This window comes from Daldinia caldariorum (assembly GCF_022478825.1).
Source record: "Daldinia caldariorum strain CBS 122874 unplaced genomic scaffold F4812scaffold_22, whole genome shotgun sequence".
In the NCBI taxonomy this organism is placed as follows: Eukaryota; Fungi; Ascomycota; class Sordariomycetes; order Xylariales; family Hypoxylaceae; genus Daldinia; species Daldinia caldariorum.
The window spans coordinates 91645-103865 of NW_025953058.1; the positions used below are offsets into that span (position 1 = coordinate 91645).

Genomic DNA, 12221 nt, shown 5'->3' on the forward strand with positions numbered 1-12221 from the left:
CTTCTTAAAATAAATTGTCTTGTCTTAAACAATGATTATTATCTTTTCCTCTTCTCTTCCACTTCACTTCTACTTCAAGTTCTATCAATACCCGTAAGAGGTAAACATAGATGATATAGACGCCGAAGGAAAGACGGTGATCGATGAACGTATAGCGCACTCAACAAGGAACTGATTGGCTCATACAAATTCAAGATGTGACGACAACGTCAGCTAAGCCACCTGCCTTATCGGATAATTACCATGTCAGATATTAGAACGATCGAATCTAGCCATGTTTTTCAAGGTCTACCTAACATAATGTCGTCAGGATTCTTCATATATGCCGCATACGCTCAAGTTGTACTGATTACCCTAAGAGGTACAATACAATACCTGTCTCTCAGCTGCGGCGGAGGGTTGTTGAAACAGCGGAAGTCTAGAATCTTGGCAGCTGAAACGCTTCATGTGCATCGTCATTCTCCCTCTTCTGCGCTCTTTTCTCCCAGAGTCAGCTCTGATTAAGGAATTCAAACAAGGAGCTTTGAGACATATTCGGCCCTCGTTCGACACCTTATGTTAGGGACAATAGCTTTACAGCATTATTCTCCAATGCGGATATCATTTATTAGCCCTGGACAGGTACGGATATCTAAGGTAATACACCCACCTACCTTAGGTCTCTCCTACCTGCCTATATTTCCTATATTTCTCCAAACGCCTGTCGTAACTCATGTATCCATCTTACATATTCCTTAGGTCTTTATTGTACGTGCTCCTTTTCCTCAGCCTTGGGTATTCGCACAAATGTTACTGTAATCAGAGCCCCCATTAGTGCAGAAGAGAGGCCAAACCACCAAATGGCCTTAAGTCCTTCAAGTCCGATTTCGCCCGAGGGTAACGGATCTACTTTTATACCAATTGAGTCGGAAATCGACGTCATGATGGCCGCAGTCAAGTTTTGAACTGTTACCAGCAAAGCCCCAGCCGACCCCTGGTATGATCTCGGGACACTGGATGTAATGAAGATGGCCGCCGCCGCAAAGCTCATGTCAGGGCCGAATGTCCCGAGCGCCACACCTGGCAGCGAAAGCACCCAATACGGTGTGGATGGCGTCTGGGGCAGGAAGAAGGCCGGTCCCAAGGCGAAACAAATCATACTTGCCGTAAAGATCCAGTGTCCTGGGAAGACATGAAGCGTCTTGGATACAATGAAGGCCGCCAGCACACCAACGATTCCATTTGGAAGGATGTAAAGAGCTACTGTAAGCGGACTCGCGCCTTGGTAACGCTGCCAGAATTGGACGGCGTAGAATTGCCATGCGCCAGCTTGATAGCGTTCTTGTTAGTTCGTGCTTTGCTCATAATCGCCAGTAGACGATAAATACAACAATAAAGAAAAACTTACTAAAACCACCAAACCCGAGGAAATATGCGAGGAGGAGCGCAGCAAAACCAGGGGTTTTCCATAGGCCATTGGGGACCAGAGGCCGCTTGACGGAACGTTCAACAAAAGCGAACAGGACAAACATCAAAAGGCCCAGGATAATGAGCGAATACGTATACGGATTCCAATTGGCAGAAGAGCCTTGTGTCAATCCAAAAAGTACCAGCGCGCACCCTACGGATGATAGCGCAGCGCCGACATAGTCAAACTGCCGAAGCGAAGGCGCATCCACGTCGTTATTATCCCTTGCAGGGCTTAGATCTGGCAATGTCATCTGCGCGGCGACAGCGCAAAGTACCAGAAATATAGTCGTGCTTCCAAATAGCCACGGGAGGTGCGCCGCCAACGCGCCACCATGGATACAACCTAGCCAAAATCCCAAGGGAGCTCCAGCTGCCACTAAAAATTGACGGTTAGCGATGAGTCTAGTATTTAAACCAAGGTCGTAAGGGGAAGAAAAGGGAAAATCGTAAAATTTCAGAGAACCACATACTCAACGAAAAGACTCGCGTCTTACGAACACCAGGCTTGTAGATGCGACCAAGAATACTCATAGACGCAGATACGAGTACTCCCAATGAAAGTCCCTGCATAGCTCGAGAGATAAAGAACAAGATCTTTAGTCGAGGAGATATGGCACCAGCGGCCACGGCGTGCCACAATGCACTCCATAAGAAGGCGCCCACCATCAGGGGTCTCGGGGCTACTAAGTCGGCAAGTGATCCAGCGACGATGACCGACAATCCGTTAGCTAGCAATGCAGAACCTAACACCCAGGGCGTCTGCGTAGCAGGTAGACCTAGAGCATCGCGCAGCGCCGTTTGCACAATATTCGCGTGGCCGTAAGTCAGAGCAAAGATGAATTGACCGGCACTACAGACTAGTACGAAGACTATCTCTGCGGCCAAGTTTGGTAGCTCGGGTGGGATACCCTGTGATAAAGCCGGTGCGGGCGTCCCTCCGCTACCGCCATTCTCCTCGTCGGGACGATGTCCGGCCACGCTCCGGCTCCTGATGGCACTGAGCTCGAGCATGGGATCGAGAAAAACTTCATCGCGACCGTGATCAGTGATGTCACGCGTCTGCAGCTGGACCTCGATCTGGCTACTCCGACTCCCATCCGTTGTCTGGCTAAGAGCCTGCTCGAGGGCCTTGCGGTCCAAGGAGAAATAGCTGTCGCGAGAAGATCCTAATAAAGGGTCAGGCGAAGCGACCACGGAAGGGAAAGCACCCGTTTCCAGGCCTAGACTCGTATACGGAGTTTCTGCGCCTGGGTCACGATAGAAATCCCCATCTGGCAAGGGGCGCGAAGGGTGATGATCCATAGTAAATTAATAAAGTGTCTTAAGTTGAATTTCCTGTCCTACTATAATATTTGGTATATTATCAACTAAGACCTTTAGTATCCCTCGGCAGGAATACCGAAGCTTTAGGTAGGAATGCATTTTTATAAGGCGACCGTCGGCTCCGGTGGAGTCCAGTAGAGTTTTGGTTTGCATCGGAGACCAGCCGGACGTGCTATCGTTCACCTTGCATTAGAGATAGGGTCCCCAGGGTGGAGTGTACCGCTCCCCACGTCATAGGTCGCGATGTGAATGGCTAGAAGGGTAAAGGTTTGCAATAGGAATGAAACCCTTCCTATCCATCGCGGACTACTAACGGAACTATATCAGGAGACCTTTTTCGATGTAGCCAATCACAACCAATTTACACCGCCCAATTTACGATTTAACTAGTAGGATTATTATATTTTGCTTCCGGCTTCTGCAATTGCTATGGTATCCGAAGACAAGGATCGAAGGCATACGGTAGGTATAGGTATAGGGATACGAATTACTGGGTCCCAAGTCTTTCGTGCGCGGCGTAGGATTTCTAATCGAGAGGTGCTATTAATTACTTGAGTATTGAAATTTGTTATCTGGGAGAAGGACTTGGCGTCTTGGCCGGCAGGCCGGTCACCTCATCAGTCCGCCACCGGTAAACCATGTTGTATTGGGGTATCCAACGACTTGGAATCGTTTACCAACGGCTGGGTCGCTTCTAACAAACTATCCGTTACGTGATTTCTTGGTGTCACAGCCAATTGGTAAATCCAAATGTCATTGCTGGCTCTTGTCGTTGCTTTCCGTCTCCTGCTCGTGCATCACATCTATCCTATACCAAAAAAGGGGAAGGGGGAGGGGGATATTGTAAGAATGTGTTATATTATTAAGCGTTTTCAATATCTCAATAGATTAAGTGGGTATTATTTAACCATCAATGATCTAATCACTTAGCTAACTATATGCCACAATGTAACTTCTCATATATAATCACGGTCGAGTTTGGGGGTAAGCTAGAGCCATGGGAGACCTAAAAGCAGGCCTAGGAACCAACAACCTTGGAGCCCTCTGAGAAACTAGAAAGTATAAGCTTAATGAGTCTATCGCTTTTAAAGTCCTACATTGCTGCTTCTAATCGAATCCTTTTCGATAGATATACCAACTCGAGTTTCCATATATACAACGCTTTCCTATTAAGATTTATGTACAACATAAAATATCATTAATGACTTACGTAACTAGGTACCTTATATTTAGATCAAGATTATATACTTACTTTTATGTCCAATATGTTGAGCTCCTTAGAGGCACAGTGAAGTTATTCACATGCTTGTTGCGTCGCCTGGAGATAACCCCCTATTTTCTAGAATCCATACAAAATGAAAAGACGGGCTTTAGCCGGAGACAACGCAATTACCGAATTTTTATGATAACCAATCACCAAGTAAATAACTCGAAATCCTTAGCAGTATTTTAAGTAAAATCAATGTACTAAAAAGGCGTCGCTGATTATAAGCAACCTCATACGGTATTATCTTTGTACCTCGAGAGTTCTGCCATTCCTGACAGTCCTGACGCATGTGCAGTGTAAACCTTGTAGTCCTAATGTCTTGTTAGGAAATAGGAGGTACCTACCTAGGTATGTACCAGAATAATTCACGACACATATGTGTGAACCCCCAATGGCATCTCCATGGGTGCAGGAACTGTCAAATGTTCTTCGGGGTAGATCCTCAAGGCTTTCCCTGTCGACGGGTCGGAGCGGTAGAAGAGCCATCGGTTCATGCCGCATTTTCGCTCCAGAGATACTGTACACGAGAAGGCGAAGAAAGGAGTACATTAGGTAACTTTGCTATAATAGGCTCTTACTGACATTGACACCCCGAAGCGAAGACGCGGATCAGCTGCATCATCGCGAATAACCCCTTCCTGACCGCCGTATATCAACCAAGTCACTCATGTTTCAGTATTGTGGGAGGTATTACAGGTCTCACTCTTTAGGATTCTAGTTTATTTTTCCGGAACAACGAGTATGTTCAGTATTTGTAGCCACATGCTCCCATAACAGGTATGTTGTTAGGTGCTAGGTAGTTTATAGTTCCTTATGGAATAATGAGGTTTGTATACCATTTAGCTTCATCTCGTGAGATGACTCATAACCCCAATTAACGCGTTGCTAATTATATGACATATTGTATCACCTAGTTCGTGCCATATGGACTTCCAATTGACTCGGAGCTCAGCAAACCGTTTTGGAAAGGTTAGGTAGGTAGTCTTGCATAGTCCTACTGAATGTTGTTGCACATCACACGTATATATGCCATGGCTAGGATTAGAAAGTTCGACGAGGTGTACGCCCCTTGAGTGTACGATTGCTACCGCCACGAATTACTTCGGAAAACCTAAAGAGCCTGATGCCCCCTTTCCTATCGAAACCTCGGCGACACCCAAGGGCTCAGGAATACCAAAGCACAAGTACCTCTAAATCCTAACAGAGCGGGACTCGCAAATCAAGCCCGCTGCTTCTGTATGGTGGCCATAATGCTCTCCCAGACCCAGGGCGCGCGGCTCGCGGTGTTGAACTGGACGTTGAACTGGCCGACGGCGCGGAAGCGGTACCAGGGCCTAGCGGCGTTCTCGGCGGCGGTGTCGCGGGCGAGGTTGACGATGCCGAAGCGCCGCGACACCGGGCGCAGCTCCGACGCCTTCACGCGGCTGACGCGCGGCTTTGCGATGAAGCTCATCGTCGTGACCTCGAGCTCCGCGTCCGCCGGGATCGCCCGCGCGAACCGCCGCAGCATGTCCTCCGACTGCCGCGCCACGGGCGGCAGCCGCATGTGGATGAAGGACACGAAGGGCGACGTCGTGTACGCTACGAAGACCATCGGGACGATGGCCGAGAGCATTGCTGTTGTTGAGGTTAGGTTACCTAGCGTTCGTATATATGTTTTTATTTTTTATTTTATTTTATTTTTTTCATTTTTAAAAAAGAAGGAAAGGAAAGGAAAGGGTTGAAAGTAATGATATGAAACAGGGACGGGGGACGTACTGCGGAGTACGGTAGGTGATAAGCCTTCCCGGTCAAAGTACGCCGGGGTGACGACGAAGCCGAAGAAGACGAAGATGAAGAGCGTCGAGATCTTCAGACACGCTAGGAAGGTTATCCGGGGCGTGCCGGCGTGATAGATGCAGAGCTTTTCCGGGTATGCTACGTGATGATTAATATACGAGAACATTACAGAACGCATAGAGACTGACCGTATCTGGGTGTCTGTGGTGGTGGTGGTGGTTTGGGACTAGCCGCAGCGTTGGCGGTTGGTTTGGCGGCTTTGCTTGTGGTCGTCTCGCATCTCACGCCCAAGATCCGAAAATTTTGCCTGACGGAGGAAAGATTACGGGGAGCTACATTTTGAAAATTGACGGTGTTGCATCTCCGTGGAACCATTTGAGCCCTTCTCAGAGCTCCGAGCACCAGCATGATGGAGAAGAGTTTATTTGAAATCTCTCCGTGTAATTCTTGATGGTGTGTATAAGTGAAATGATGCTCACTTAAGTTTTAGGAACACGATTTGTGCCAGTTGAAGCAGCGCTTGGCAGTTGGCGCCAGGTGACCTCACTCATGTATACAGATACTGCTCACAATTCAATACCTGGAACTGAAATAGATACCTTTTACTCTTAATTATCCGATATTAGGTTGTCAAATATGATTTCTTCTGAATGTCATATAGAGGATATGATATATTCGGAACTGAAGATGATGTATGTAGTAGGTAGTATACTTTGTTAATGTATACAGCAGTTACTCCCCTATTATCCCTCATTTGTAACCCTAAGTCATCATATTATCTGTTTGCACCACTCGGAAACTCATCCCGGGTACGACCAAAAAGCTTGTCTGTTCCAATTGTGCCATGGTCGTATTTTCACTACTGCTTCAACCGAGGTTCTTGGTCAACCATTCCTGCCACTGCTCCTTGGTCCACGACGAGCTGATATCGTTTGCGACTATGCCGTCGTAGATGACGGTGGGGCTGACATGCACGCCCACCAGTCTGCCGTACCGGATCTGCAGCTTCAGATCGTTGGTGACCTTATTTCCAGTGTTGCCGATGCTGCCCTCCGGCACCTTGTCCTTGACGGCCAGCAAGTCGTACAAGGCCTTCTCGTCGACGCCGACGGTGGCCGCGAGCTTCGCCAGCCGGCGGTAGGTGTCGTTGCGGGCCTCGTTGGCGACGGGCTCGTCGAAGTAGTCGAGCTGGGCCCGGAACAGCGCGTCGCTGAAGTCCCAGTACCGGTCGGGCGCGAGCTGCAGCACGCCGACGCCCGCCTCGTGCACCAGCGTCGACGACGGGTGCCACGGCTGCACCTGCTGCCGGAAGATGATCTGCAGGCTGCCGGCCCACTTGGGGTTCTCCCGGACGAGCGGCACCACCGAGTGGTAGAAGGTCTTGAACTGCTTCGCCGAGAACGGGCAGACGTAGTCGAGGAACAGCTCGAGCGTGTGCACGGCCGGTGGGACGCCGGATGTGGAGGAGGACGGCTGGCCGAAGAGCAATCGCTGGCCGGCAAATTTGGGGTTTAGCGCCATGGTTGATCGTGTTGTGGTGGTAGTGGTGGTTAAGAATCAACGAGATGTTGAAGAAGTTAAAATAGGTTGGAGCTGTTTAGAAGGGTGTGGAGATGGGGTTTATTATGATAATAGACAAAGAGGAAGAAACTCCGAGACCAATTAAGTGACGAGATCGAAAGTTACGAGTTACGTATATGATGTATATGATGCTTCAAGACCGGAGACATGGCGAATAATAGGAAAATACTTTTAGTGACGCCATATGTTGTGATAGCTCTGGTATGGCGGGGTAGCTGCTGCATATTAGCTGCGACATAATGCAATACTTACCTTAGGTTAGGTCCGTACCAAAGTGGTAAAGTAAGGGGGGTGAGGTGATGTATATATGAGTTAATCACTGGTACTAATGCAGCTTTAAACGATATGGATGTAGGCATACGGCCGGAGTGCATTATGAATTTGTCTCACTAGTAAATATGATAGTAAAAACTTAAAAGTTATGAGAGTTTTTTGATGGTCTCTTCTTTGTCTAACTATCAAACGCTTTGCTTTCCATCTAGACGGTATTCTTCGCTATGATACCTCTAGCAAAGTCTCCAAACGTCATGTGCTCGTCTAAGTCGACCTCGTCTTCGAGATTCGGCTGTGTGAAGACGGCGAGGGTATTTCGAGCGATACCTTTAGCATATGCTCCCCGTACCGAGTGTTCCACAGCCTTGAACTTCCCTCGAGTAATCCTTTCAAGCGCCTCGCCGGTCTGAAAGGCGATACAATCTCGAGGGATTTTGACCTGGACTGGCACGCCTTTCCTGTCCTTAATCCAAAGACCGGCTTGCGGATCCGGCGATGCGGGCAATTCCTCCAACGTCGGTAGTAAATCTGGCACCTTTCCGTCAAGATTGGGGACTTTCGAGTTAGTCTTCAGTTCGTCAACGAACATAGCCGATGTCAGGCCTGTCAAGCAGCCGTGGTCCTTGTGAACCGCACACCAATTGTCTTCTTCTTGGCTCTTCGCCATAAGCTCCTCGGGCATCGGATAGTAATGCAAGAGTCTGGCTTTCGTCGTAGACGAAGACTTAACCACCTTCTCCAAGTAGGCCGAAGGATACCCCGGGATTTGCTTTTCGGCGAACCTGTCGCAAGCTCGCGCAACTAAGACGGCGGTGTCGATGATCAGCCTACACATCTGTTCCATTGTCGGTCTGAAACCTGGTAATGTCTCGTTTGGTGGCCACGAGTTTGGCGCCAAGTATTCGGGAAACTCTTTTAGGGGGAATTTTTTCGTTGGCCTCGCGGACTCCAAGGACGGATCTACGTAAAATGCGCAGTTGGCGTAGAAGGAACCCTTGTATTCATCGGCTCCTCCGTCCTTCAGCTTTTCTCTACCTTTAGACCACCCTACTAGGTATTTGGCAGCTTCATTCGTAAACTTATCTATAAATGTGTAAGACACTTCCCTGGCGACATAGACAGACGACCTACGGTCTATTTATCTTCGACGTACCGAAATCTGCCTCGGATAAGTTGCCCATGTACGAGGCATACGATAGAAGCTGATGTCTCAACTGCGGGAATTCTGCCGGGACATCTTTAACAACGAGAATACCTAGCGACTCCGGGCCAAAGGCCTCTTGTAGGGTCTCGAAAGAGATGTTCCCTAAATAATAAGTAACACGTACTACTGAAGGGATCTCATTTTGTCCAAGTCTTACCGGTCTTGAGATCGGCTAACGATACAACAACAGGCTGTGCTGTCGCCATAATTGGTTGTTAGAGACGGTTCAATGAGTAAGTTGATAAAACAATTATTTCGGGATAATTAATAAGAGATTCTGAGTGACTATGTTGGTATTTAATATGTAAACTAACTGAAAAGATATCGAAAGTGTTTCGATTTTTTATTGCAGCTTCGCCCTAAGGATACCGTCGGCATTTCACTAACAAGCATCTGTATCAAAGAACTTAACCACCGGCGCATTCCGCGCAACCATAGGAGCTACCCGTTACATCCTTGGTTATATCCCGTTTAGCAATTGCAATTTCATCGGAAGTAAAGAAAGGAATATGAGAGATACGAAGTCCAATAGGAGAGGCATGTAATATTTGGAAATTGTAAGAAAATTATGTAAAATGGAAAATTGAAAGAACCCAGGTTAGGCGGGCCAATTTAATAAATTGACGTCCAGTGTAAACCAAAGGTTAGGTACTTAGGTACTTGGGTACTTCAGTCGTATCATGACCGGGAGTGACGCCAGTGCTTTTCTTATCGGAGCTCTCTCATTAAACCGTACCTATAACCTTATACCTATGCCTATACCTATACCTAAACACCAACACCCCGTGGAGCGATTTTGTCGTTCCATCTACAACACCGGCGTCCTCTAGCAAAGCAATTGGGAATCAGGTGATACAAACATGGTTAAGCCACTATCTTTCAAGGGCGATAAGAAACCCAAGAAGAGAAAGCGTACTGAGGCGGAATCTTCAGCTGGAGATGCAGGGCCTAGCAATCCCACTATCACCGCGACGGCTGAGGATGCGGAAAACGACGACAGTTGGGTATCAGCTGATGCCGTTGGAGATGTCCAAGGCCCTGTCATGATCGTACTTCCAACAGCACCTCCGACTTGTCTGGCCTGCGATGCTAATGGCAAGATCTTCACCGACCCTATCGTAAACATCATTGACGCGAATCCTGCCAGCGCTGAACCCCATAATGTGCGCCAAGTTTGGGTTGCGAATAAAATCTACGGTACCGAAAGCTTTAGGTTCAAAGGACGCTATGGAAAGTATGTGCTTTCTTTCTCCCTATTGATTTTATGCGTGTTTCGATTGCTAATGTGATGTGTTTGCTCTTCAGATACCTCAGCTGCGACAAGTACGGCATCCTTAGCGCCACGTCCGAAGCTATATCACCGCTCGAAACGTGGACCGTGATCCCGACTCCCGATACGCCGGGGACATTCCAGATCCAGTCCCAGAGCGAAACCTTCTTAACCATCAAGGAACCTACGAAGGCGAATGGGGTGCCCGAGGTCCGTGGTGACGCGACAGAAATCAGCTTCGACACTACATTGAGAATCCGCATGCAAGCGCGCTTTAAACCCAGATTGAAGGCAACGAAGGAGGAGAAAGCAAAAGAAAGGATTAGCCGGAAGGAGCTTGAAGAGGCCGTAGGCAGACGACTCAACGAGGATGAGGTTAGGACCCTGAAGAAAGCAAGAAGGGAGGGTGACTACTATGAACAGCTACTGGACCTGAAGTCCAAGAGTAAGCACGACAAATACTCTTGAGGATGGGAATTTCTCTTTGATTATGCATTCGGTCTCCATGCTTTGATAAATCCATCCTCGCCAGCGCTGAAGACCGTCTGCGCCTCGTCGTAGAAGCAGAAACTGCGAACGATCTCCGAAGAATGGGCTCCGGGCAAACCCACGCTATTATCCCGGTCCAAATTCCACCCTTGACCCTTCGTTAAATGAATCAATTCGAATGCTTGCTGCCTGCACATGTCTCAGGATCAGTGGGGGATACAAGGCCAATTCGGGTGTAGATTCAACTTACTCATGTGCACCAGCGCCAATCACTGCTCCGGCCCCGTTTGATTTCGCAGTGATATTAGCGATATATTGACAGCCGAGGACCTGTCGCATATCCCCAAAATCGGTCGTCGCCGCCCCATTTTGGTGGTTTTCGGCTACATCGTAAAGAGCCAGTTTCTCATCGTGGGATAGTGCATATACTTCGGTATCATTCAAGAACCCCGCATGGTGGATGGAGGCGTCGTGATTGAAAGTCTGGATTATAACTTCGTCCTCATCAGCGATTCTTGTGTCGCAGATGTTTACGAGACCATCGGTTGATCCTGATAGAAGAATATTGTGATCGTTAGGATGGAAATTCAGCTAAGTTATATTAGCATCGGATATATACCATCGGTAGCGCGCAAAACAAACCTCTGTCACGTCGTCGCTATGGACTTCCTTATAGTGAAGAGTCGGTGCGGAATTTGAACGGACGTCCCTGAGTATTCGAGTATAAGCATACTAATTTTATAGTACCTACCTAGGCACCTACTAGGTAACCAGCATACTCACCATATTAATATAGATGCCTGATGATCTTGAAGTTCAGTTCCGGCCACAATTGAGTAGCCGGCACTTGAGCATGCTAAAGACAATACGGAGACTCGATTATCTATATAAATCCTCAGCATCAGGTCTATAAAATACAAGTGCGCCCAGTTGTCTGTCGCAAATAAACGAACCTGTTAATCTTGCTACTTCGGCCTGCCTCGGGTCGTTCCTCAGGTCCCACATCGACACACTGCCATCCTCGCCCGCCGTGCAGACAACAGCGTTCCCTACGTCGTACGCCTTCGCGCTGGTGATGTTGCCGTGTCGCGTGACAAGGTTGAGCTGGGGTCCTGCCTTGAGGTTTGTAGGGTTGAATAATGACAGCTTCTGGTCCGAGGAGATAGTCGCTGGACCGGCTGCAAGGGGGATGATGTCGAGGACGTAGACTTCCTCGCGTACGGGTATTCTGTACCCGTCTACGCAAGTGAGAGGATACATGGTATTTTCCTTTATTACCTCTACCAAGAGGTTTAAAGTTTTCAGTTAAGTACCTGTTAGTTAATTGAACTTCTTATAATCAAATCAGATTTGTTTTCCCTTGTAAACAGGGGACGTTGATGAGCTTTGTGAGAACGGCTATATACCCCTGGGTACCTAGGTAGAGATTGTATGCGACTCGGAGTTTGAAACCCAAACAAAAAATTAGGTTAGGTAGCTCTTAGGTAGGTTAAGTAATTTTGAGGTTCTAATACAAACTTTCCTACGCCATTAAAGTATAAGGTTGATATGTATTTACACTAAACTCAGCCTTATGAAGATAAAGA

General features: G+C 47.9%; 6 protein-coding genes across 6 annotated transcripts; 1 reads left to right on the plus strand and 5 right to left on the minus strand.

Annotated features, from left to right (window-relative positions):
* Nucleotides 1-623: 623 nt before the first annotated feature.
* Nucleotides 624-3136, minus strand: F4812DRAFT_219379 (MFS general substrate transporter). Its single transcript, XM_047930427.1, has 3 exons — nt 1920-3136; nt 1388-1825; nt 624-1308 (listed from the first exon to the last, which is right to left on the minus strand). The coding sequence occupies exons 1-3, from the start codon at nt 2749-2751 to the stop codon at nt 743-745; spliced, it is 1836 nt and encodes a 611-aa protein (XP_047786318.1). The 5' UTR covers nt 2752-3136; the 3' UTR covers nt 624-742.
* A 1473-nt stretch (nt 3137-4609) lies between these two features.
* Nucleotides 4610-6282, minus strand: F4812DRAFT_444176 (uncharacterized protein). The gene is made up of 3 exons (XM_047935472.1): nt 6007-6282; nt 5798-5956; nt 4610-5656 (listed from the first exon to the last, which is right to left on the minus strand). The coding sequence occupies exons 1-3, from the start codon at nt 6224-6226 to the stop codon at nt 5259-5261; spliced, it is 777 nt and encodes a 258-aa protein (XP_047786319.1). The 5' UTR covers nt 6227-6282; the 3' UTR covers nt 4610-5258.
* Nucleotides 6283-6386: 104 nt separating this feature from the next.
* Nucleotides 6387-7738, minus strand: F4812DRAFT_444177 (uncharacterized protein). Its single transcript, XM_047935473.1, has one exon. The coding sequence runs from the start codon at nt 7337-7339 to the stop codon at nt 6686-6688; it is 654 nt and encodes a 217-aa protein (XP_047786320.1). The 5' UTR covers nt 7340-7738; the 3' UTR covers nt 6387-6685.
* An 11-nt stretch (nt 7739-7749) lies between these two features.
* Nucleotides 7750-9184, minus strand: F4812DRAFT_444181 (Clavaminate synthase-like protein). The gene is made up of 3 exons (XM_047935474.1): nt 9034-9184; nt 8826-8978; nt 7750-8755 (listed from the first exon to the last, which is right to left on the minus strand). The coding sequence occupies exons 1-3, from the start codon at nt 9080-9082 to the stop codon at nt 7878-7880; spliced, it is 1080 nt and encodes a 359-aa protein (XP_047786321.1). The 5' UTR covers nt 9083-9184; the 3' UTR covers nt 7750-7877.
* Nucleotides 9185-9736: 552 nt separating this feature from the next.
* F4812DRAFT_463064 (actin-crosslinking protein) lies at nt 9737-10614 on the plus strand (the record flags this gene model as incomplete). Its single annotated transcript, XM_047938147.1, has 2 exons — nt 9737-10110; nt 10182-10614. 2 exons carry the CDS (start codon nt 9737-9739, stop codon nt 10612-10614), a joined length of 807 nt encoding a protein of 268 aa, XP_047786322.1.
* On the minus strand, nt 10182-12212 carry F4812DRAFT_444185 (WD40 repeat-like protein). The gene is made up of 5 exons (XM_047935475.1): nt 11589-12212; nt 11419-11518; nt 11278-11344; nt 10886-11226; nt 10182-10824 (listed from the first exon to the last, which is right to left on the minus strand). The coding sequence occupies exons 1-5, from the start codon at nt 11893-11895 to the stop codon at nt 10635-10637; spliced, it is 1005 nt and encodes a 334-aa protein (XP_047786323.1). The 5' UTR covers nt 11896-12212; the 3' UTR covers nt 10182-10634.
* Nucleotides 12213-12221: the final 9 nt, after the last annotated feature.